This window comes from Lygodium microphyllum, chromosome 22 (assembly GCF_053477565.2).
Source record: "Lygodium microphyllum isolate KBCC chromosome 22, Lygodium_microphyllum_v1.1.10, whole genome shotgun sequence".
Taxonomy (NCBI): Eukaryota; Viridiplantae; Streptophyta; class Polypodiopsida; order Schizaeales; family Lygodiaceae; genus Lygodium; species Lygodium microphyllum.
Genome location: NC_141156.1, coordinates 71,243,399 through 71,270,688, shown reverse-complemented (window position 1 = coordinate 71,270,688; position 27,290 = coordinate 71,243,399). Strand labels below are relative to the sequence as shown.

General features: G+C 40.6%; 2 protein-coding genes across 2 annotated transcripts; both read left to right on the top strand.

The window, feature by feature from the left end:
- Positions 1 to 293: 293 nt before the first annotated feature.
- Positions 294 to 4,198, top strand: LOC148017278 (uncharacterized). Its single transcript, XM_087663023.1, has 6 exons — positions 294 to 1,095; positions 1,256 to 1,336; positions 1,626 to 1,805; positions 1,938 to 2,324; positions 2,592 to 2,705; positions 2,941 to 4,198. Exons 1-6 carry the CDS (start codon positions 706 to 708, stop codon positions 3,790 to 3,792), a joined length of 2,004 nt encoding a protein of 667 aa, XP_087519149.1. The 5' UTR covers positions 294 to 705; the 3' UTR covers positions 3,793 to 4,198.
- A 21,421-nt stretch (positions 4,199 to 25,619) lies between these two features.
- LOC148017277 (uncharacterized) lies at positions 25,620 to 26,100 on the top strand. The gene is made up of 2 exons (XM_087662422.1): positions 25,620 to 25,808; positions 25,893 to 26,100. The coding sequence occupies exons 1-2, from the start codon at positions 25,620 to 25,622 to the stop codon at positions 26,049 to 26,051; spliced, it is 348 nt and encodes a 115-aa protein (XP_087518548.1). The 3' UTR covers positions 26,052 to 26,100.
- The last annotated feature ends 1,190 nt before the right edge of the window (positions 26,101 to 27,290 follow it).

The window sequence follows — 27,290 nt, the reverse complement described above, 5'->3', positions numbered from 1 at the left end:
TATTGTTATGGTATTCATAATTTAGTAGCAAAAAAGTAAGTAATATCCGAATTATGCTTGAATGTGAAGGGTTGAAAAAGGGGGCGAGGATCTTTGACGGGGGTGGGGGGAAAACTTGGAAGGATGCTTCAATGGACGGAGAAAGGTCATATGCTGATTGACAATTGATGTATGCCTATATATATACACAAACCTACATCACAAATAAATAAATAAAGAGAGAGAAAAGGGGGGGGGGGGGGGGGGGGGGGGGGGGGGGGCGGTGGAGGGGTCAAAAAAGTACTGGCATTTGGTGGGCTGGCTGGTTGACTAATTTGACACGCCCTGGCTTTTTAAATTCCTCAAGGAAGCCCGTGTTAGCACTTTCCGCAATCCCTTCCTGGGCTTATTCATGCATGGCTGCATGCTGCTCCCATCCACCCCCCTCGATCTCTCCCTAATCCTCTCCTAATTACCCCCATTCCCCCCTCATCCCTTCATCCCTAACTATATTATATCTCATCCGTCACCTGCCCGTATAATCGATTCCCCGTCGTTGGGTTCCGCAGCTACCTTAATCACCGGATATTTCTGCCTGAATTATCTAGATATTGTTTGATTTGATCAGTAATATTGTTTGCAGTTACCTTAATCTTCCGACATCGCCTTAATCATCCGATATTTGCTACCTGAATTATCCAGATTTTTTCTGATTTAATCAGTAATATGAACGCCACAGTGAAGATCGAGCAGCCGGATAATCCTAATCCTTCGGACGCTAATCATCATCCAGATCAGTGTCCTCGTCGCCATAATAATAATCATATTGTGGCCGATGGCGCAGACGGCGATCAGCGTGTCATCAATACTTCGAATAACCGGATCAGTGGTCGAACCCATGATTACTTGCCCGTCCAGCTATATGGGGATCATCATCATAATCTTCAGCCACATCAGTATATTCTTCCGCATCGCAGAGAACTCGATAGTCACAATAATTATCACGGCGCTGATGCAGCCGCGCCTCTCATCGATCAGCTCAATCGATCCACACCGGCCAGCGACGATCACACTATGGCGGATTCTCCACGGAAGGGGAATGATTCGCTAAGCATGGTAATTAGTCTCGGATTAACAACAGCTGATTAATTACATGGGTCGATCGAGAGAGAGAGAGAGAGAGAGAGAGAGAGAGAGAGAGAGAGAGAGAGAGAGAGAGCACTCATCGTCATACCCTGACAGAGCTCATCATCATACCCTAACCGAATATCTGCAGGCCGCCAGCTGCCACGCGGACGCTGATCCTTTACTCCAGCTCAGCAGTAGCAGCACTCCTACAACCCAAGCGCCAAAGCAGGTGAGATCCTCTCCTATCTATGTGATAATCAGTTGTATTACCTTGAGCAATTCGCTTTCTGTACTGATTGATTAACTTAATCATCACCCTAAATAGCTTGCTTGTGTATATTGAACAGATAACTATATATTACGTTAAGATTAATTCGCTTACTGTACTGATTAATTCACTTAACTATCACCCTAATTAGCTTGCTTGTGCTATACTGAACAGATTAACTATATATTACCGACACGGTGACTTAATGATCATCCTAATTACCTTGCTTGGTGCTATAAATATGATTCAGGTAACTCTACTGCGGGAGGAGCTTGAGAGAATGGGGGAAGAAAACGAGAAGCTGAGGCTTGCCTTGGCAGAGATCACTGGAAACTACAAACGCTTGCATGTGCACTTGTTGAATTTGATACAGCAGCAACAAAAAATGGTTGCTCAAGATCAGGAACAGGAGGCCATTAATGCCCAATTGGTAAGCGATTTGAATTTTATAGTGATCTAAATTTCGTATTTATGCTGAAGGGTTCATACAGAGTGGGAAGCTAATCTCAATTATCACCTATTAAGAATGGCACTTACCATCCTCAGTTGCTTGGATGATCAGGGGTTGCAAATTCGACTGCCAGCCAATGTTGATAAAGACACAGAAATTAATCAGGAGACTGTATTTAACATGGAGCGCAAGAGGGGGGCATTCGCAGATCCCAATATGGCGATTAATGGACAACAGAAATCACCGAAAAAAACCAAATCAGGCGATGGTGGTCCAGAACTTGCAGATAACAACAACAGTAATAATAATAATAAGACCACGACCACTAATCCTTCCTCTAATAGTGAGAGTACTCGGGAGTTATCACCTGACCTCTCAAGGGATCAAGATTATGCGGCAAATGCTAATTTGACAGACTCAACCAAAGGATCAGATGACCCTAATTCGGCTACTCGGAAGGCAAGGGTCTCAGTGCGTTGCAGAACAGAAGCTCCCATGGTAAAGTATCCTAATTATTGCTTATAACCCTATTATGACCTTCTTCAGTCTTATCATGGTAATCATGATTGATAGCTTTCTTTAAACTCACATACTGATATTGTTTATCTCTCATATTATGTTTAATTGAACCTTGATAACTGCCTTTGTACAGCCTTAAGTTTATGTATTAAACATTGATAGCTAATTTCTTTATGCAGCTTTGTGATCAAAATCCTTATGCTAATTTAAGTTTGCTTAAGGGTATTTTTGTTGTGAAATTGACAGCTCAGTGATGGTTGCCAGTGGAGGAAGTATGGTCAGAAGATGGCCAAGGGTAATCCTTGCCCTAGGGCTTACTACCGCTGTACAATGGCCCCTTCATGCCCAGTTCGAAAGCAGGTAGCAATTAACTATAAATGAAGCTTTATTGCAGTAAAGTGTTTCACAATTGATTCCACACACGTGTAAATATTTATTATCACACTGCAAAAAAGGATCAGAAATCTACTTTGATCATTTCGATCAGATGCTCAATGGTCATAATCAATGGTTCTTGTAGTAATGAACATAAACATAAACATCTATATTTATTGTAATAATATAGTCTTATAATGATTCCGTGAATAATTGCCAGGTCCAAAGATGTTCAGATGATATGTCAATTCTCATAAGCACATATGAGGGAACTCACAACCATCCTCTTCCTCCTGCTGCTCAAGCCATGGCTTCCACCACCTCTGCAGCAGTTTCCATGCTCCTGTCAGGCTCCACAAGTAGTCCTGATCAACATTCAATAGCCCTCAATGGCAGCAGCTATGAAAGAATTCCAGGCTGCAATTCTGCAACTACGACAGCAAGCATCTCTGCATCTGCGGCTTTCCCAACTATAACCCTTGATCTCACAAGCAACCCAGCCAGTGCAGATCAGTTCCCATTTCAGCAGCTGGGTATAAACCTGCCAGCTTCCAGCTTGCAGGCACAGCTACAGTTCAGTGGATCAGCAGCCCCAATATGTACAGCTACTAATATGTTCCATAGTATGACAACTGGCAGTAATATTATGACATCGATGGCGCCGCTCGCAAACATCAACAACCCTGTCATACAATCCAGGTTCCCCTTTGCAACAGGCCCAATCATGAGCCCACAGCCTTTGCTGCAGCAAGCCATCAATGGGGCTCCATTAAGCCTAAACAGCTATCAACCACAGCAACATCAACAAGTAGCTGCTGCAGCTGGTCATCCTCTCTATGCAAAAAATGGCAATGGCAGCAGCAGTGCTCCAATCAGTCCTATCACTTCTCCCCTGAATCTGGACAACATCAATGCTGCTACAGCTGCCCTGACAGCTGATCCAAACTTCACAGTTGCTTTAGCTGCTGCCATCACATCCATCCTAAGAACCCAATCCAAAGGCATCACCAACGGCCTGCTGCCTCAATCAAGTCTAGATCATCATGATCAGACACAAACTCCCAATCATTAGCTCATGACCCCAATTTGTAGGATGGATTGGCATATTAGCTAATTGGGAAAGCTAATGATCAAGCATGGCGGATCAATCGATGCTTCTGGGCAGGCGTAAATATCTGCTGACAGATTCCTCTCACAAAAGAGAAGGAGAGTCAGAAAGGAATCAAAAGGATGGCTTTCCAACAGGCATGAAGCATGAATGGTTACAATACCATTCAAAGCTGCGAGAAAATTACCTTCTGTACATTTTATGAAAATGAACAGCAAAATTCTTTCGATTCTATCTTGGACATATTTACAAGGGAGGGAAGACCTTCCCTCATAAACACACACACTGTCATTTTTGTTTTTGGCTTTCTCCGTCGGAGCTGTTCATAGAAATAAGCAATCATATAACATGTTATTTTCCCTTCTTTTAATCACAGCTTCCTTGGATGTCATTCCATCTTTTTGATATTAAACTTATTCTTTACAAGCAAACTTCCGAGCTTATGTGATGAGTATATAGTGCTTAACAAAATCAAAGTAAATTGAGCCTTCGAAGTAGATTGAGCCTTGGATTTGTAAAAGACATGAAATTAGTTCAAGAAGGTGTAATGTGAAGTTGACTTGGTACTTGTAAGACTGCAAGAAATTCTAGCAAGTCCGTAACACTATGTATAGTTGCACATGCCTTTACTCATTGTTGTTATCAAAGTTTGAAAACAAGAGTATTGTTTTCGACACTCAACAATGGTAACATAGTAGTTTTGCATTGTTCTACTTGTGCACAGGACACGTGCAAAACCTACTAATTTTCAATGTGCTTGGGTGATATTTATCAATAGTGCACCTTGCTATAATTACACTCATTTCTGTGGTCTGATTAGGCACTCGTGCACATGCACTATAATCATTGAGGCACATACGAATACCCCTTAACACCAATCTTAGTTTGAGACACCACATCCAATGTCATCATAGGATAGTTTCCCACAAACATAGGTATCTAAGCACATTGCATGTAGTCATCTTAGAGCATGCTTTGCACAATAGGGACAATACACATGCACGTCCCACTCATACACATACATGTGTACACCCACTTTTTCACCTATCTCTCATTCAAGCATGCACAATACACTCCCATGCACATGTTTTATATCATACATCTACCCCTACACCCACACCCATGTCCACACTAGCCCACTCCCACACATACTTTTTATGTACCACTAACACACCCCACTCCCACACAAGCTCGCTCCCACATTTCCACTTCCATACTACCCCACTCCCACAATATCCTTGCACTCCCACACTATACCCCTACTCCCACACTACCCTTGCACTCCCACACTACCCTTACCACTCCCACACTATACCCCACTCCCACGCTCCCACACTAATAGTCCCACAATACCCCACTCCCGCACTTCCACTCCCACGCCACCCCACTTCCACACTTGCACTCCCACACTACCCCACTCCCACACTATACTACTTTCAAACTAGGACTACCACATTATCCTTGCACTTCCACACTCTATCCCTATCCCAATAGTACCCACACTCCCACATGAACATGTCCACACTACCCTTGCACTCCCATACTACACTACCCTTGCACTTCCACAATACACTCTCGGGTAAGTTACTCATGAATATATGTGTGCATCACGTGGGTTCAAAATAAGGTATTTTTAAAATACCATTTTTATACATTTTTTACATACAGAAGGGTATAATACAAAGGGATTATTTACAAATTGAATAGAAAAGGGTTATGTTTTATTTAGGAAAAATTCACAGATAAGGATATTTATAAATAGTCCTTAAACGCACATGATGTAGAGGATATACATATAGTAACTTCCTCGAGAATACACGCTCCTTGCATTTCCAACGTCAAGATAATTCTTAATCCTTCTAGGGAGTGAAGCCCTAGCCCCGAACTAAATGCTACAATGTTAACATGAGAATCCATTGTAGTCATGGGCCCATTCTCAAGACTACACCTCTTAAGGATTTCATTGACTAAGTGATTGACTTAGTTAATCTAAAAACATTTGCAAGCATAGATGTGTATAAAATGAAATCCAAGGACGATTGCGCCGAGGCACAGATGCATTAAAAAAAAAATCCAAGGACAATTGCACCTAGTGTAAGAGTAAAGAGAATGATGTCAAGTCAAGAATTTGAGGAGATAAAGCTACATGATAAGAACTTGAAGACATAAGATTGAGAGACCAAAGAAGAATTGACAAGCCTTAAGGTTTGCAAGAGAAGACACATGCACGAGACAAGACCACACAAGAACTTGACATTGTAAGAAGAGTCATGAGTTTCATATGGCTATTGAGAGCTCGATTCTCAGTTGAGTGCTTAATATGAACTAGACCAAGAAGTCTAGAGGTCTTAAAACTTGATGAGTCAACTAAGAGTGTACATTCCCATCCAACTATCCATTGATAAAATGATAGAGCTAGCAATACAAAGGCCACAATCAAAGTTAATAGATTGGATGGAGATAGATAAGTCCATAATGTGTGACCTATGATGCATTAAATGCAACAATAGTCACATGTACAATGATTGTCTAACATGCAACGCCTCTAGTAGGACCCTAAGAAGTCTATTCAACCTAACATCCAAAAAGTCAAAGCCACAAATGAAAGATGAAGATCTAATAGCTTCGACTTATTTCAAACTAACCACCAAGTGGAAGCTCATCATTGATGCTCTCATTGATGGTTGTTCAACTTTGAATTACAACATTCTAACTTATGAAGTATGGACTAAGATTGGGCAACCCACTCATCTCTACAAATGTAGCTATTAGACCTTGGAGTAAATCTTTCTGCTTTCTCCTAGGTAGATGCAAATTTCTCATCATTGTAGAGGTTGAAAGCATGCATGCCATTTTCTATGTGCTTCCAAATTGAGAGGACATGGGCAACGAATTCTTGCTTAGAAGACCTTTGAAGAACTATGTAGCACATTGAATATACTAAAGCTTGCCAAGCATCAAGTTAATCATTTCTTTCAGTAAAAGAAAACTTGTCCCTCCTTGAGGGAAGGGCAAGACACCTATTTTTGAGTTAAAAGGAAGAAATTCTAGTGAGGAAGGCCAAAGAGTTCAAAAGGAACTACTCAAGGCACATGAGGACAAGGGGAAACTGCTCAATAGGAATCCTCCTAGAACTATAGCAAAGATCCAAGTTGCTAGGAACCATAGCTTCTCAAGCTATAAGGAAAATAAATTCATCCAAATGGAAGAGGAGACCCATGGCATGTAATTAGAAGTCTTGAGATAGAGAGCTAGCATAGAGCTGCGATGGGTTCCTAAAGCATTGTTGCATGCTTGAGGGTTTTATAAGAAAATGATTGGATTTGGTTGCCCAATGGTCGTCCAATGAATACACACAGCCACCTCCACTAACCACAACTCAAGTTTTGATAAAATGAAAGAGAAAGAGAAAGAGATCTAAATGAAAATCTAGGTCAAGGACAAAGATAAATAAGGAGACAAACTAGTTGCTATCACTACAACAAAAAGGCCTCATAGATGCACTTTTAGACGCGCTTTTTGAATATAGAGAAAATCTTACGGGTGCGTCTATCCGCCCGTCTATTTGCGCATCTACCGTGTCGCGTCTATAATCGCATGTGTGAATAAATTTACACGCAAAAATAGACGCGCAATAGACGCACATATACACGCGTGAATACATGCGCATAATAAACCAAAATTGCTATTTATTTAATTCATTTTGCACGTCTATTAGCACGTCTATTTTGCAGTTAGACCGGCATATAGACACGCTTATAGACGCGCTTTTACAAGCACCAGTAGACGCGAACGGAAAACAAAAAATCTCCTTTAAAAAAAAAGATATTTAATTTATTTTTTAAATTTGAATTATCTAGTGCATGTATAAGTGCGTGTACTCTGCACTGTAGACGCGCATATAAACGTGCATTTTCTGCAATTTAGAAGCGTAGATAGACGCGCAAAATAGAACTGGAAAAAAAACCTAGAGAGCAAACCACATGCTCTCTCGTTTTTTTTTTCCCCCTCCCATACATCATATTGTGCATTTGGGAAAAAGATAATGTATCTTACGGGCACGAGAATTGAAAATAAAAGTCCATGTATTCATTATAGATCAAAAGCATTTACATGGGAAGTTTAAGTGCTTGCGACCTAAAGTGTGGCCGCAAGCAGTAGGCTCAAAGATGGATCATATATATACAAGAAAACAAGGCCATAGAGGAGGTATGGTGCTCCTCTACGAATCTGAAGAAGAAACATCTTCGCTAGTACCACCATGGCTACTAGCGTCGCTATCCCCCTCCTCGCTATGCTCCACATCCAGGTTCGCCTACACACACAAAAGATCAAGGTTTCTTACGTAGACATGGTGGAGAAAAAGTTATAATTAGCTATACTTTTAATAGGAAAGTAAGAAAAACATACCTTCTTTGGCTGTCGAATCCTCATAGCCCGGTTGTATTGGTCCTCAGTGATGAGACCCTCCTCATAGAAGTGAAGCCATATGGCTGCGCGGTTATGGCCTTGATGGTAATCTACCTCTCTAGGAGTAGGTATCCTACCAACGATAGTAGTCTGCAAAACAATTATGATATATACAAACAATTATGAGACACAATATATTAGAACAAATTATATAAAGAATTGAAAGAAATATAAATTTTAAAAAACTAGAAATCAAAATATACTTACAAACTCTGCCTCCCACGACTCTCTGCCGCCCATCCGTAATGCGACGATCCCATTGTTTCCATTTGGATCCGTCACGCCTCTGCGTGCTGGCGACTCTTCACTCTCTCTACTGCTTTCTTTTTGGCTTTCTTCCACTCTATGCGGTGGCACATAGGTGGTTGGCTATAGGCTCCACACCCCTCCTCCTGCCTCCGCAGTGAGTCCTTGGCGCATGTCATGAGGTGGAATCTTTTGTTGTGAAGCATATCCCTCACTTTTGTGCGTCCCCAATCATCCGAGAATCACTGACCCTCAGGATTTGGGTACCTCCTATGGACTGCCCTCAACACCTCCTGCCACAAGCCGCTTTTCTGATTTTTGAAGGCAATGAAATAATCTTTATACGTCGCATGCACGACGCTCCTCATGTACGCCATTACATCCCTTCCTTCATCATCATGGAAGATGCCACCAGCATCTGTAACTCTATAGTACTGGTGTACAAGCTCCTCTACGTGATCTACTGGTGAGGGTGATTGCTCGCCACCTCCTAGGCAACCCCCACACAACCCTCGTCCTCCCCCTCGACTCTCCCTCCTCCCTCTCTGTCGACTACCCTCTACCTCGCTAGATGCTTGTGCTTCAGCCGATGCACGTATAGGTGCTGCACGTGGAGTATCTGCATATGGAGTACCTGCATGTGGAGTACCTGCATGTGGAGTACCTACAATTGGAGTTTGGGAAGTAGTGCTAGGCAAAGACGTTAGAGGCGTTCCAGACATGACACTAAACACCTTGTCCGCTGTGGGAGAGCGGCCAAGGTGTTTGGTTATCTCTCCCATGAAGTCTTCCCTACTAGGAAAACCTCCAAAAAATGCATTGACCCCCCTGCCAAATGAGGCCAATGTATCATTCATGCGATCCAAATCCAGGTCATTGCTAGATGAACCAGGATACGACATCTACAAAAAAAAAAACGAAAAAAAGACAAATTTGTTTGCATACAAAAAATCATATATTACCTACATTTTCAAAGAGCTTTCTTTAGACATTGAGCATAAAAATTAAGTGCTAATGCTTCTCATAAACAAGAAAACTGATAAACACAAACATGGGATTGGTCACATTCATCATTGCAAAAATATATTGTTTTTTATCAGAGCTGGGAGAGCTCGCGCGTGTATAACTGCGTCTAAATTGCAGGTTAGATGCCCTCTCAGATGCGCTCCCAAAGTCAACCTTTTGTTCAATGCGTCTATATTCGCATATGAGATTCAGTATAGACGCGCTGTCAGACGCAAATTCCAGGTCAATCTGCGCGCGCGTGTATCATCGCGTGTAGATTGACCAGCACACGCGCTCTAAGACATGCCCTTAGATGCAATGAGAGGAAACATTTTTTCGCGTCTATACCTGTGTCTACACTAAAATGTAGACGTGCTATCAGACGCACTCAATCGGCTGATTTTAGCCCAACAACCGCCATTGATGATTTACAAAATGCAATACATAATGGAATCAGAAATCCTAATACACAGACAGAGCAGAGAGAGAAAGAGAGAAACAAAGAGAGAGAGAGAGAGAGAGAGAGAGAGAGAGAGAGAGAGAGAGAGAGAGAGAGAGAGAGAGGGAGAGAGAGAGAGAGTCACCTTGGGTGTTTGGTGTGGCGGGTGGTGGCGCTTCTTCCTTCTCCTTCTTCCTCTCCTTGGTAAGTTACCCTCCCTTGATGCTTGCTTGCTGCTTCTTCTTGTTCTCCTCTCTCTTGTTCTCTCTTTCTTCCTCTCCTTGGCTTTCCTTTTTCCCTTCTTGTGTGTTTGAAATGAAAGAAGAGGTGAGTCATGAGGACATGAGGCATGAAGAGACTAGGTGAGGCATGAAGAGACTGCATGTCGGCTAAACTCAAGCTTCAGAACCGCAAAAAACGTAGGAAAGGAAAGGCGCAGTTTGAAAAGAAATGACTTAAGTATGGTTTGAATTTTGACGTGCGCGTCTATTTTTGCGTGTATATGCGCGTCTAAGTTTACGTAAACGCGCATATAGACACGAACATAGACGCGCAAATAGACACAAATTTAGACGCGTACGTAAACGCAGATATAGACGCGCATTTAGGCTTTATCATAATTTTTTGTTTTTAAGATAAGTTTTGATAGTGAACTCTTATCATAAGTTTTAATGTATTTATGATGATTTTTGTGTATTTAAAATTGTGTATTTAAAATTGAGATCTTAGAATGATGATTTTTGTGTTTTTATGTAAACATATGAAAAATATTTTGATGTCATGAATTAGGTTTAATCATGTCATCGTCATCACCTAGTGCGGTGCATGCTGATGAGTCAATGAGCACATCCTCAAGCGAGGATGAAACATTGAGTCTTCATAATCGAGATGCATGGCTACGACGAAAAATTAAATGCATATGTGATCGTTGTCGAGGGTTTATTTTTCGAGCACGTCGAATTGCAATGTCACACCTCAGCTTTTATGGAGAATGGGACCGAGAAAAATCACCGGTATTCATTGTTTTTTTTTACCACTAAGATTGCTAGTCTATGTTACGGGAATTATATATCAACGTACATGAAATTCCCTTTTGTGGTTGAGCAGGATGCGGTGCCACATCCTCAGATGCTCCCTCTCGGGCGTCGAGAGGCTGCAAAACATCGACGCGAGGGGGCAGAGTTTTCAAGAAGAGTAGAGACTGACGACCATGATAGTAGCCCTCATGAAATGCCCTTTCAAGTCGTAGAGGATGAGATTTTGGACAACATGGTACACTATCTATTTTCGCAACCGGTTCAGGGAGAAGGTCACTCTATGAAGCCAGATGATCCACTATATGTAGCATCATCTACTCCGTTGTATGAAGGTTGTATGTACTCCGTTCTTCGTGCGTCCCTCGAGATACTTAACTTGCAAACAATTTATGGATGGAGTAATGTCAGTTTGGATGCGTTATTGAAGTAGGTATCAATTCAGTTTGGCTTATGAATCATAATATTAATTTTTCTATTTTGAAATTAGATAGAAATATATGTTGGTAGTTTTTTTAACTCACTTTTAAAAATATATGTAGGTTATTATCACAAATGCTTCCAAAAGGAAACAAATTGCCAACTAAGAGAGAGCAAGCAAGACATTACTTGACATATCTGGGAGGCCTCGATTATGTCAAGATCCATGCATGTGTCAATGATTGTGTCTTATTTCGTGGGATTCATGAGTTCGCACGAGAGTGTCTTGTTTGTGGCGAATCAAGATACGAAGTAGAGATGAAGTCAATGGATGTGCCTCGTAAGGTTTTGCGACATTTTTCGATTGTTCCACGTATAAAACTTATGTTCAAGTGTAAGTCTATTGGAAAGCTCATGTCATGGCATGCTAGTCATCGTTCAAGTGATGGAAAATGGAGGATCCCTGTAGACACACCGGCATGGCAATATATAGATAATTTGTGGCCCGTTTTCAAAGAAGAGCCAAGAAATTTGAGATTTGGTTTAGGTATGGATGGAATCAATCCATTTGCCATCAAAAGCACATCATACACTGTATGGCTAGAGGTATTGGTGAACTATAATATTCCTCCATCCATGGCAATTAAAAAGGGACATGTAATGTTGTCCATTTTGATTCCTGGAAAGCACAAGGTAAAAAACATGGACATTTACTTAGATCCTTTGATTGAAGAGTTAGAAATGTTATGGGAAGGTATTGAGGTGCAAGATACAAGTGCATCTACATCCTCTAGAGATTTCACATTGAAGGCCATGTTGTTGTGGACCATGCATGACTTTCCAGGATACAGAGAGTGTTTAGGTATATGTATATAACTCTATATTTGAAATTCAAGACTTGAATCAATTGCATTTTATTAATTCACTTGTTTTTTCAGGTTTAACCACATCAGGATATCATGCATGTCCTATTTGCGGTGCCTCTCTAGTTTCCTCTAGGCGGGCACGTTTAAAGAAGGTTATCTACGACATTCATAATCGATTTTTTCCTATTCACCATCCCAAATATGTTCTCCCTACTAATGGAATGACTCCACAATCTCTAACCATTCGAGATTGGAATGAGAGATGGATTAATGCCGACAGCCACCCTTCACTCGGCATGAGTCGGTAAGAAGTGCATTTCTCTCGATTGACTTTAAAGTATTTAGCATGATGAATTGTTTACATAATATATTGTTTGTTTGTTAGGTTCTCTATATTTTTTCATCTTCCGTACTGGACTGAACTCAAGATCAATCACCTGTTGGACCCCATGCACATATTCAAAAATGTTGTATCTACATTATGGGATCACTTGATAGGGGCTTGTGATTCAGACTTGATAGGGGCTTGTGATTCAGTTAATGTAAGGGAGGATTTACATAACATTGGTCGCATGAGACGAGCCTGGCCACGCATTGGACCCAGAGGAAAGATTGAGCTACCCCATGCACCTTGGATGTTGTCAAAGAACGAGGAAAAAATAGTGAAGGAACAAATATATAGCTTTCGAATACCCACAGGATGTATGAGATGTCTCAAGGGAGCCTTCATAAAGAAAAAGAAAAGAGGTGTGGAGCAACTATCTGGTTTAAAATCCCACGATTGGCACAAAATGATTCAAGTAAGGGTATTTCTAACCATGAATATAGTAATTAGTGGAGTAACTATGTGTAAACTTTGGGGTATGATGACTTTTTCCTCAACTAATGATTTGATCTATGAATATTGTTTACATTCAGTTTGTACTTCCTACTAGCATATCCCATTGTGTATCCAAAGATGTATGTGATATCATTTACAAGATAGGAGAGCTTGTGAGGTGTGTATACATTGTATTTTTTCATTATATATCTTTGAATTTCTACACAAAAATAAACAATTCTCAAATACATCCTGACAGATACGTGAGCTCGAAGGAAATTGATCCAAACACATTGCAATATGCGCAAGTATTATCTGTTGAGGTGGTTTGTTTGGTGGAGAAAAATTTTCCTCGATCCATTTTGACTACTCAATTACATTTACTCGTACATTTGATTGATGAGATCACACTTTGTGGGGCAGTTCATGTAAGGTGGATATTTTTTCTTGAGCGCTTCATGAAAACCTTGAAAGATTTTGTGAGGCAAAAAGCACGGCCTGAGGGAAGCATGGCTAAGGGTTGGTTAGTGCAATCATCCCTTGTTTATAGCTCTAAATATCTTGCTGAAGTGGATCCCTCTCAACCACGACTATGGAAAGATGATGAAGACTTGAGGATGGCCTCTATAGTACATCAAGAAAAAGGAATGAGTAAAGTGCTAACAAAAGAAGAACTTCGTAAGTTAAATAGTTTTTGTGTGCTCAATAGTGATGTAATGAGCAAATGGGTGACACTATATAATGAAGCAAGGGCAAGAAGAAAAAGCGAAAGACAAGAATTTTGCACTAGATATGGACGTAATGTCTCATTTCCAGATCATCTAAATGCGCTCCCACGTCATATTGATATAGATTAGTTACATGAGGAAATGGAGAGAATGGAAAAAGAGGAGGAAATTAATATATCTCAAGAAGAGTGGGAATATGCACGAGGTTGCTTATCAAAGGTGAGATGTACTATCAATTAATTTGTTTCTATAAGTTTTATTTTATATAAATAATTGACATGTTTGATCTTTTATCTTTTACTACTAGTACACATTATTCAATACACTTTGGTGTGAGGGTAAACATTTTCGAACTCAACATCTAGATGAAAAGAGAAATATCCAAGATTGTGGTGTCCTTGCTCACTTCGAGGATGCCAATGGTACCATGGAAGGTTATTGTGGCTTGATCCAATATATTCTGAAGCTTGACTTCAGACGATTCTTTATATATGTACTAGATGTGAAGTGGTTTAAAGAAGTGATAACAAATGGTGAGCATTGCACAATCAGATGTCATCCAAGTGGTTTTGTAATCATTGACTCTACAAAATTTCACCAAAACAAGAATGACACATTAGTACTACCTCAACAATGCGAGCAAGTATATATGCAAAGGCTAATTTTTTAATATGTATACATGTGATACATATACACAATATAATAAGTATTTAAGTTTCTTGCTTTTGTTTTTCAAATACAGGTTGTGTATCATCCAATGGTAAACAATAACCGATGGTGGTATGTCATCCCTATATCTAATAGTTCAAAACCAATATATGGTAATTTACCGACATGGAGATAGCAGATGACAATCCAACAATTAATGATGATGTGTATGATGACACCATAATGGATGATATGCGTGATATAGTACAAGATGAACCTCGTGAGGATGTTCAAGGAAGCGTAGAAGAAGACAATAATGTGATTGTCAATGATATTGATGAAGTTATTGAGCAATATAGCAACACATCTGATAGTGGGATAGACTTATTTGTTTCGTTACCTCTTGGTAACATAGACCTAGAAGTAGATAGTTTAGCAAGGGCTGATCTCATTGAAGATGAGATGGACCATTCACTGTAACATACTTAATTTGCTTAATGATTCAATGTGTATTCTTAATTCTATGGTTTTTATCATGCGCACACGTGCATACTCAAGAATCAATAGTCAAGTTTAAAGCTAAATTGATTTTTCCATAATAAAAAGGAAGTATTTTTATCATCTTCAAGTAGAGAAATTATGAGATACATATTGCAATGCTTGCTACTAATTGTAAGGTTTCTGTCGCTTGCCGCTAATTACTTATATCAGGCTTGTCAACTGGAGGAACTGCCATTCATTAGAGAGCAATGAAAAAGTAATTATTAACTCTATTTTTTTAATTCAATGATTCAATGTGTTTTCTTAATTCTATGGTTTTTATCATGCGCACACGTGCATGCTCAAGAATCAATTTCAGGTGGTTAAATAATTATTAACTTTGGTTTTTTAATTATATTAATTCCAAGTTTAGGTGGTTAAATAATTGTGCGTCTGCTGGCGCGTCTATATTGGCATTTATTTGCGCGGATATATAGACGCAAAATTCACGTCTATTTACACGCACTTTTACACGCACATATAGACGCAATGATAGATGCGCCCGACTTTGTGTGTCTAACATGCGCGTCTATGCCTCGTTTCTGTTGTAGTGTATGAAGATTGAGAAACTGGTGCCTAAGATTAACAAGCCACTGCATGTTTATCAAGGAAAGAGATTCGAGCCTGTAGTCACTAAAGTGCAACAAGTTCATACCTTTTCTACTCCATCACACACATCCATGGTGCGTGAGAAAACATCAAGTCAAACAAAGGACATTAAGTAGCCTCATCCTTAGGATATTACTCAAACTGATAGAGATAGTCCAAACACAAATGCAATAAAGTCATCAAGCTTTGACCCCAAAAATTGATGGCCCATCCATAGGGCTAAAATCTCCCAGACTAAAAGGACTTGTATCACCAACAAAAGATCTAGTAGCAAAGCATACTATTGTCAATCCACTAAAAATAATTCACAAGGGATAGCCCAGAAGACACCCAAAGATTGACAACGTCCCTATAAGAGTGTTGCCTAAAGCACTTATAGAAATACTAAAATTGAGACTACTTCCAATATTTCCATGGATCCAAGTGCAAAGTCACCTTTGATTGACAATATTAACCAATCCACTAAATAATAACTTATTACTTCCAATTTTGAAGTGAAACCTACACAATCATATCCTTTCCTGTGACCATTATGGTCACTTTGGCTAATGACCAAGTACTCATGCTTCTACCTCTCACAAGTTTGCCATAGGTAGCTTATAGAATTATATAAGTGCAAGGGGGGGTGGGGGGTTTCAAAATGTGTATAAGTGTATATATTAGGGGTAGAACCCCATTAATTTTTCCCTCCAATCTTCAAACTAAGAACGGGGAGGGGAGGGGTTTTGGGGGGAAGGGGGTAGGAAAGGAGGCAAGGGGAAGGGGGGAGGAGGGGTGTGGGGAATTGCATAAAAATTACATTAGTTTAATCACATGCACGCACGCACACACGCGCGCATGCTCACGTGCACGCGCACGCGCACGCACATGCACATGCACACGCACACGCACATGCACACGCACACGCACACGCGCGCGCGCGCGCACACACACACACACACACACACACAAACCTTTTTAGTGTTCAATGTAATGTACTATCATGAAATATTGGTTTTAAAGTGAGGCGACAATGTATAATCTTTAAAGTGCAACATGTAATTCTTGTGTTAGAAATGTTTAAGTATTTGAAGCTTAGTCAATTTGAAAAATTGAAAAGAACAAAAAATCCTAAATATGAAAAAGGGAATATATAATCAATTTTATATATAAAAAGGGGTATGCAAAATATTATATCTAAAAGAAGGGATGTGCAATAAATTTTTGATACATCATATAAGTGTAAAAAGTGGGGTCATATGACTCTTGCACAAGTTGTAGATAGGGTGTCTTCTAGGATTCTTTGCTCTAGGTGACATGTCTCCTTTATAAAGAGTGGACTCTTTGGGTTTGAGCCTCACAAATGAACTTGAACTTCAGCAAAAAGAGTTGAGTGAATCCAATGATTCACAATACATTCTTTTTTATGTCAAACCCTAACACATTTGAAACCTAAGTGATCTCTCTTGAAGAATGTGGTAAGCTAACACAACAAGAAGATCAATGGGAGGTTGAGTATCACAAGGAATTGAAGGACACAATGTTATCACTTTCTCATGCATATGCTCATGCCAAAATTAAAATTTAGACTATTGAGCATGAGATGCTCTCATAAAAGGGCTTTGATATGGGTAGAGCAAGCACAAATTTTTTGGAGTTACCTAATCATCATGGAAGAAGTCGTGAAGCAAATAACCAATGCTAAATAGAAGAAGCATAATTGATTCCCATGTTCAACATTGGGCATTGTAGAATAAGTAGAGAGCAAGTTGTGGCATTGGCTAGGAAAGCAAAAGGATGCAGTAAGTTTGAATGGAAATGGTATTCTAGTTAAGGTCTAGTTGTAAGAGGTGGCAATTGTATAATGACTATTGTCAAGCAAAAAAAGGCAGTGTGGACTTCAAGGCATGATTTGAGATATGCCATTTCTACATTCCTAAGAGTCCTCATGATTGTTAGTGGTGTCAACCTTTCTAAACTTGCCCAAAAAGTTCCCTTATGTGATAAAATCCTTTCAAGGAAAGAGATACATATTGCGAGTTGATTGGAACAAGGTAGCATTATGCTCGATATAATTAGATGTATCTTTTGCCTCACTCAAGACCAATAAGATCCTTATGCTGGATATAATTAGATGTATCTTTTTCCTCACTCAAGACCAACAAGATCGTTATGCCTATGCTCCAATTTAGTACAATCCTAACTTCTTTGATTTGTTCATTCCAAGGCTAAGTGACATAGAACATGATCTTTCCTTTGCTTCTATTACCATGTAGAATGAATCTTCATCACATGTCATAAAGCAAAGTGATGTACATAAAAATCCAATTAACAAGGAAATACTAGGTTAGATTTTTTTGATTGAGACTCTAGACCTTAAGCCCAAAGTACTAATGCTCATACTAACCCACCGCACCAGTTAGACCAATATAAGCAGGTCAAACCCCAAAATAGTTCAAAGGAGATCGCTCAAACTCACCTCTAGTTTAGTACCACTAAACTCGACATGCTTGCTCATATAGAATCGTTGCTAGTCTACCAACCTCTAAATAACATGGTTGTTGATTTGGAAAATAAGAACAATTCCACTGAAGTACTATGAATAGTCCAATTGGACTTAGTTTTTAATTATGCCAAGTTCTTTGCAATGATTGATTTAGTCTTGCCAACAATTAGCCTATTCAAGTTCCTTCCAACTTATAGCATCCCACTTGGGAAGAGAGTGAATATCTCTTCTATAAGAGCCACTTAGTTTAGATTGAATGTACTAATATTCTTTCTCAAAAGAAATTGTGGTCATGTCAACTTATTCTCTCATGCTTTTGTGATTAGAATCAAGACCAATCAATACTTCTTGAGGTTGAGAACAATTGCAATTCCTCGAGCTCATTCTTGCATAAGTGGTATCCTCATTGACTTGAGCTTGCTCACAATGATAGTCGTCTTATGAGGATGGGTGAGCATTGAGATATAGTTAGTACTCTCCAATTTGACACAACTTACTATAGGATCACTTCATTGTGGGTCTATCATCCTTGCTAAAAATTTGGACATAACATCACAACTACAATACTATCCATTGATTGATAATATTATGACTAAAGAGGAGTTACATATAGCCAATTGCTTTTCTAGACATTCCTTTCTTAGCAATCAAATTACTTAACTTTGTGAATTGGCTACCAAACCAAATGACTTGAAGTTTTATTGAATTGGACTACAACTCGAATTTCTATAACTAGTGGATTTCTAAAATAGTAAAATACTACCTCTTGTACATAAGTAACCCTAATTAACATCGTAATTATTTTATTATTTTGCTTAATGTATTGCATGACAAGAGACGTGTCCCTTATCTTTTTATTGCATGGTACCACTACAACACAATGCCGCCATACACGCGTCCATTACACGCGAAAAGTTACGGGCGCGTGTATGGTCGTTTATACTTACAGCAATATCGGGCGCGTGTATACATGCATGTAACAGCGCGTGTATAATTGCATGTGTGGGCGCATGTATTTGCGCGTTAAGTCTGTCATAATACACGCTCTTTTACACGCGACACAGAGCCTAACTACAGAAATCCATTTCTTTTCAAAACAGAAAACCATTAAGTTTTAAAAATGTCATTGTGCATTGCACTGTTTACAAACCATTACAAAATCCCACTACATGCACTTACAACAACGTAATATATTGAAAAATATATCTTCATATGGTTATTGAAAGACAAAGTATACAATAGAAATGTCATGAATTTGGAACAATACAGTGATGGATTGGTTAGGGTTCGATCTCATCTTCAATAAGATCCATCCTTGCCAAACGATCAACATCAATATCCATTTGATCAATTTGTAAGGCTACGATTAAATTTATTCTACTATCGCTATTTTGCCCATTGATAATGGTACCGATGCCTTGATCATTCTCATCATTATCACCATCATCCTCAATGGAAGGGTCATCCTCATGATCATGAGAAATGGCACGCTCATCCTCATTATCATGATCATCTACATTGGCATGTTCGACATCATCTTCTTTGCGGCTTGCCACATCCTCCATATGCTCCATATCAGTGAATGTATTATACATTACTTTGGAACGTGGTGCAATAGGGATGACATACCACCATTTACTGTCATGCACCATTGGCAGATAGATAACCTGCTCAAATACACATAATTCATTAATTAATTAGCATATCAAAAGTCAAGGGGTGCGCGAGCTTAGATATATATGTACATGAAACACATTTGTAAAAAAATGCATACCTGCTCACATTGTTGTGGCAATACGAGCCTATCTTTCTTTGTTTGCCAAAACTTTGTAGAGTCAATAGTTACATAGCCACTTGTATGGCGTTTTATCGTTGCGTTAGGCCCTTTTTCCACCACGTTCATTTGCCATTTGACATCCAAAACATACACAAAGAAGCGTCGAAAGTCAAGTCTGTATATGTCTTGGATTGTGCCACAATAATCATCAATTTTTCCATTGGCTCCCTCAAAGCTACTAATGACACCGCAATCTTGTGTATTCCTCTTTTCATCTATTCTTTGTGTTCGAAAATGCTTGCCTTCACACCATATAGCATTGAACATAGTGCACTGGACCAAAATATAAGCAATATCTATGTAAGCAATTAATGTGAATAAATATGAAAAGCCAATCACTTACAAAGAATGCAAATTTACATTTGTTCTATGTACCTTTAACATGCATCCTCGTGCATACTCCCATTCTTCCGCCGTGATATGCAGCCCCTCATCTCTCTCTGCTCTCTCCATTTCCTCATGCAACCAATCAACATGAATATCATTCGGAAGTGTTGCTAGATGCTTAGGGTACGCCTTACGAGAGCCATGTTGCCTCCGAAAGAGAGCTCTGTCTGCTTGCCTTTTTGTCTTTGCATCCTCGTATCTTGTAACCCATCTGCTCATCACATCACTATTAAGGATGCAAGTGAAATTAAGATCATCAATCAATGTTCTCTCAATTACTTTGCTCTGTCCTTTTCCTTGAGGCACAATAGACGTCATCCTCAAGTCCTCTTCATTGCTCCATAGTCGCGGCAAAGAGCTATCCACCTGATCAAGAAATTCTGATATATATACAAGAGACTCTTGTATCAACCAACCCTCAGCCATGCTTCCTTCGGGCCTTGCACTTTGCCTCACAAAGTCTTTTAAGGTCTTCATGAAGCGCTCTAGGAAGAACATCCAACGGGCATGCACAGTGCCACATAAAGCAATTTCATCCACTAAATGCACAATGAGATGTAGTTGACTTGTGAGAATGGTTCGCGGAAAAGTCTCCTCTACCATACAAACCACCTCCACTGCCATAACACGCGCATCATCCAATGTGGCTGGATCAATTGCTTTGGAACTAACATATTTGAAAAATAAATGCACAGTACGTTATACCTCATGCACATTCATTTTGCAAGGTATAATGAAGGGTGATCTTACATGGGATTTACATACCTCACAAGCTCGCCCATCTTATAAATACATCTTTTCAAACTCTTGTCTGCACAATGGTCGATGCTAGTAGGTAGTATGAACTGCGCACATAAGAGCACATGTATATTTGGGTTAGGGCATTACAAAATTTAATTTCAACCTACAATAATTGGAAAACACTTACTTGGAGCATCTTGTGCCAATCGTGGGACTTCAACCCATGTAGTTGCTCAACCCCTCTTTTCTTAGTGGTTGTAAACGCTCCCTTCAACGATCTCATGCATCCAGTGGGAGTACGCAAAGTGGTGATGGCTTGCTTTACCTGCTTCTCCTCCTTCTTTGATATAATCCAGGGAGCAGGCGGAAGACGAACGTGCCCACCCTCCTCTCGTGGCCAAGCTTGACGCATACGTCCTGCGACCTGCAAGTCCTCCCGTACGCTAACATTGTCTCTTTTACCAATAACATGTTCCCAAATACTAGATCCCACATTCTTGAAGATGTGCATGGGATCAAGAAGATGGTTGATCTTGAGATGGGTCCAATATGGTAGCCGGAAAAAAATGGAGTACCTACACAAGGGATTGCAGACTGTCATCTTTATTCCAACTTTAGAGACTACACAAAACAAGATTGAAAACAATGGAGATGTACCTGTTCATGCCATCTGGAGGAAGAACATTTGAAGACTCCCAAATACGCTTCCAATCTTTTGCACGAAGTGTCTGTGGATGAATGTTCCTCTTACTAGGAGCATATTTAGGGTGATCTGATGGGAGAAATCGATGATGATTATCGAATATGGTCTTACACAAACCATCAGCATACTCATGTACCAATGAAGGGCCACATATAGGACATGCATGTTTACCCGATGTCCTCAAACCTGTTAAAATAAAAAAAAAAGTTAGAATAATAAAGTCAATAGTTATAATTGATATAGCTAGTAGTATTAGAGTCGGGAGGTAGTTAGAATTCTTACCAGAACAATCGTTGTATCCTGGAAAGTCATGCATTGTCCACATCAACACTGCTTTTAAGTCGAAGTGTCGAGAGGAGGGAGGCCTACTAATGTCCACTACCGCAACACCTCTCCATAGTTCCTCCAACTCATCAATCAACGGTTCAAGATAAACATCCATATGCTTGACTTTATGTTTCCCTGGAATCAGAAGGGATAACATAAGATGTCCCTTCTTGATCGCCATTGATGGTGGAAGGTTGTAATTCACCAACACAACCGGCCACACGCTGTATGCGGTGCTCTTGAAACCAAACGGATTCACTCCATCCATACCTAGGCCAAGTCTCAAGTTTCTGGGCTCTGTTTTAAAGCTGGGCCACTCATCTTCAATATGCTTCCAAGCAGGAGTGTCTGCAGGAATTCTCCACATGCCATCATCTGATCGATGCGAGGAATGCCATGACATGAGCTCTGCTATGGATTTGCACTTGAACATGTGTTTGATGCGAGGAATTATAGGAAAGTGTCGCAAGACTTTACGAGGTACATCAAAACTCTTCACATCTGTTCTATACCTTGCTTCACCACAAGTGGGACACTGTCGAGCCTCCTTATGCGTCCCACGAAAGAGAATGCAATCATTGACGCATGCATGTATGCGATCATAATCCAATCCTCCAAGAGATGTCACATAGCGCCTCGCTTTGTCTCTTGAGGTGGGTAGTCTATTCCCCTTTGGAAGCATGTTTGATAATAGCCTGCATCCAATATCATCAATTAGCCCATAACCCTAAACCCTATACTGTAAACCAAAAACCACTAACTGAAATTTGCAAGTTACAATGCTTACTTCAATAATGCGTCAAGACTTGCATTGCTCCATCCATAAACTGTTTGTATATTGAGCAGTTCAAGTGAAGCACGTAAAATAGAGAATGTGCACCCTTCAAAAACCGGTGTCGATGAAGCATTGTAGAGATGCTCTTGTTCCATATCATTGTCGTCCACACCTTTGCGATCATCCCTAAAAAGATTCCGCACCATGTCATCAAACACTTCCTCTTCCACAACTTCGTGGGGTGCAGGGCTATTGTCATCCCTTTCCCACTCATCTCCGACAACAGATCCCGAAGCTCCAGCATCATCTCGTCGACGCTTTGCATGCTCTCGCCGTGCGTATGGCACCATGTTAGGGTGTGGTACTGCATCCTGCTTCAATCACAGTATATATATTACAACGCGCTCCATTAATTTGCACACCATGAGTTATTTTAATACTTTCAATTCACATCTTCTCACCTCTAAACCTGTTTGAATCCATTCTCCATACATCGAGATGTGATTCAATGTAATTCGATGCGCTCGTACAATGCACCCTTGACATCGATTACACGTACACTTGATCCTTTGTGCCAGCCACACGTCGCGATCACGATGACGCATTGTCTCATCCTCACCAGAACTGCTTGAAGAGGATGATGACATGCTATGTCCAAAATAACCAATACAGAAGTAGGATCAGTTTTTAGTGAAATCATACACATCCTATGCACAAAACAATGGATACACAAGAACAATCAGTTTTTAAAAAAAGTATAAACAGTCTCTGTGTCGCGTGTACAGGCGCGTCTACAATGTATTCTGCTACGCTTTTACACGCGCTTTTACACACGTGCTTTTCGCGTTTACCTACCGCGCGCGCCGCTTTCTTTCTTTCAAAAGCCCTCTTTCAAAACACTTCTTCTTCTTCTTTCTGCGTCGCTTTCTTTCTTTCAAAAGCCCTCTTTCAAAACACTTCTTCTTCTTCTTTCTTTGTCGTTACAGTACCTCTGCCTCCAGCTCTTCCAAACCCCCGAACCTACCTCTTCGAACCAGCCTTCTCCCTCTTGGACTACCCAAAAGAAGCAAAGGGTGCAGACAACACAGAAAGGGAGAGAGAAGCAAGAATCAACGAACTCACTTTTCAAAGACTTTTCAAAGAGGTTGGTTGTCGTTTGTTTGTTTTGGCAAATCTGTCGCTTTCTTTCTTTCCACCCGTGCTATGTGTACTTGAAAGCGACAGAGGATAGAATTCACACACATTGTATATGTGCTTAACTATTTATTTCTTGACAAACGACATCCGTCAAGATAGAGGAAAGAGAGAAGAAGGAACCCTTGTGTATGTGTTTAGTCATTTCTCCCTTGATGGAGCATGTCCGTCAAGATAGAGGAAAGAGTTTTTGTTTTTCATGAATTTCGTCACTAATTCGAAATGAACTTCTTCTTTTGGCTTATGATCTTCTACTAATTCGATGTTTGGTATTGTAAGAGATATGTTTATTTTCTAGAATGGTAGATATATGTTGTAGGTTATATATTGTAGGAGATATATTGAGGAGATATATTGAGGAGATATATTGTAGGAGATATGTTTATTTTTTATATGCATGTTTTGCTTGGTTCATTGAGGCGGAATTTCGACGCTTTGCAGATTCTTCATGGATCCAGGCTCTTCCTCCGATCCGTGGGCATACGCCACTTGGATGATGGAGATGATAAACCATTTTGGGCGCCATCCTAATCCAGTGGAGCTGACAGAGTATATGTATGCCCATCCTCCTCCTAGACTCCCAGGTCACACCACGCCCCCAAGTACACAAGCCTCTCCACTGCCGTCTACGCCTGCGAGTCCGGAGAGACGTACCCCTGCGCATACACGCTCACCGAGGAGACACACCCCTACACGGACACACTCACGCACACCCTCCTTTGTACCGTCACGTGAGGGCTCACGGCCACCATCACGTGCTCCCTCACAGCCACAGTCACGTACACAGTCACGTGCAGCCACCCCTAGTCATGGCTACTCCCACAGTACAGATGAGAGCCGACGCCGCAGTAGGGAGAGCGGGAGTGGAGGATTATGCGGCGGGTGCTTTGGTGGGGGGGGTAGTAGGGCACGCGGTGAGAGAGGGCATGGAGGGAGGCATGTACGAGGAGACAGTGAGGAGTCGGAGGAGGCGAGAGAGGTGGAGGGAGAGATTTTCTATGATGTTACGGATAGGGGCGGGGTAGTCATGGATGCGAGAGGGAAAGAGGTGATGGAGTATACGCGGGGGGTAGTTTCAAACATGTATAGAAACTGTTTTGTAAAATTTAAAGATCAGGATAGCCGGTTAGTTAGGGAGGTCCTAGATAGTGTACATAGTCGGTACCCCAATCCCCCACGAGTGACATTCTCGGATGTATGGGGAAGGACACGAATAAGGGAGATCTTAAGTAATAAAAGATCTCACCTTAAGAAACTCGCGTACGATGATGGGGTGAATGTAGCTGCGGGTGGCTATCCTTGTGAGAAACCTGCCACTGCCCACAAACGCGAGTGGAAGGAGGCAAAGAAGCGCGCAGAGGGAGGCGTGAAGAGCAGGCAGCATGTGGAGGCACGACGGATCCAGATGGAGACCATTGGATCGTCGCATTTCGGATCTGGCGGCGTCGAGTCGTGGGAGGCAGAGTTCGTAAGTAACTTGCCTCTTTATTTGATTGTTTGCCAAATTCATTAATTCTATGATTGTTTTGATCTTACAAACTATCTTGATTATGTTACAGCGACGGGTTATGGGGAGAGGGCTCACAGCCCACGAGACTGGGTATGCTCGCCGCAATAGCAGACGTGACACGTGGGCCATCTTCAGAAACGAGGGACGTATTACGGATGCGCAGTTTGACGCGGCCATGAGACCATACGGTCGACAGGTACTTGAAAACTCTAAATGAATGATTTCGGTTTATTTAATTGCATATATATGTATACTTACATACTGTATATTTCTTGAACAGGCACAAGCTGCTGATGCTCCTGCCCCTGATGATCCAGCCGCCACTGCTGATGTTCGTGCCACTGCTCCTGGTGGAGGCGAGCACCACTCATCGGAACATACCGATGCGAGCTCCTCTGATCATGGAGAGAGCACAGGGTCCTCATCATCCTCTGATTAGCTTTCAGAATACTGTAGGATGTGGTTGTACAAAATTTTTTTGTAACTGAAGCCATGGGCTTTTTTGCACCTAGCTCCCTATTTGACTTTGTATATATTTGTTCCTAATTAAAGCCATGGGCTATTTTGACATATGGACTCCCTTGTACACAAATGTATCATGTATTGACAATGTATTGAATCGTGAGTCTTGAGTCGTGTATTAAGTTTTAGATAGTAATATTGAATCGTGTATTCATAGAGAGTGAGTCTTGAAATCTAAATCGCTCTTTTTTTATGGTGCAATGCACCAAAAAAAAATCCAGAGAGTGCCTTTGGGTGGCTGGATGCTGGAATAGCATCCAGGCACCCAAAAGCACTCTCTGGATTTTTTTTCCCCTCTGCGATCGCGTGTATAAGCGCGTGTCCTCTGTCAAAATCGCGTATATTTGCGCGGATAGTCTGTTAGATTCACGTGTAAATTTGCAGCAAAACTGCGCAGAACGCGTGTATGGGGTCGTGTATTCGCGCGACTGGCTGTCACTGTACACACGCTTTTACACGCATGTCTCTGGCCGTGATGATACACGCGCTATTACACGGGCCCGACACTTTTTTTCCCAAGTCATTTTGTGCGGCTAGGAGCGCGGGTATGAGCCCGATCCCTTGTAGTGTACTCTCATAGTTTCAATAAGTGAGTATAAGAATGTGATAGATCACATCAATGACAAAGCCTAACAATGAACATCCAAGACTTGAAGATGGCACTAGCACTATAAACTTTATTAAAAATCTCAAGTCCCATGAGTATTGAGATGGTAGATCATCAAAACTTCAAGCTACCAAGATCATCTAAGAGACTTCAACAAGAGACAAAGATATAAGAGAGCCATCTATAATTATATCCTAGTTTCTTCAATCATGATAGATATTGACAATAATATTCAATGGTCATTCACTTCTATAGGAGAAGTTTAAATTGCTCCATCTATGAACACCCAACTCTTCATTGACAATTTGGTTCTTCTTCAAGAGTACCTTCACCAATGATGAGACATTGTGCTTTTAATGTCTAGGCTCAATATTCAATCTTCAACATGTGCACTTCAATGCACAAACTCACTCTTTATGTGGTTGATCTAGTGGAGAAGCATACACTTCAATAGCTATTTAAATTAGACTCTATATTTGGAACATCATCATCATTATCATTAGTAATAGTCATTGGTAAGCTATAACATGCTACATTTGACTGAGTGCC

Coding starts and splice junctions, on each gene's coding strand:
- LOC148017278 (XM_087663023.1), top strand. CDS start 706: ATGAACGCCACAGTGAAGATCGAGCAGCCGGATAATCCTAATCCTTCG. Junction 1,096..1,255: donor GGAATGATTCGCTAAGCATG/GTAATTAGTCTC, acceptor GAATATCTGCAG/GCCGCCAGCTGCCACGCGGA. Junction 1,806..1,937: donor AGGCCATTAATGCCCAATTG/GTAAGCGATTTG, acceptor TTGGATGATCAG/GGGTTGCAAATTCGACTGCC.
- LOC148017277 (XM_087662422.1), top strand. CDS start 25,620: ATGATTGTTTTGATCTTACAAACTATCTTGATTATGTTACAGCGACGG. Junction 25,809..25,892: donor TGAGACCATACGGTCGACAG/GTACTTGAAAAC, acceptor TTTCTTGAACAG/GCACAAGCTGCTGATGCTCC.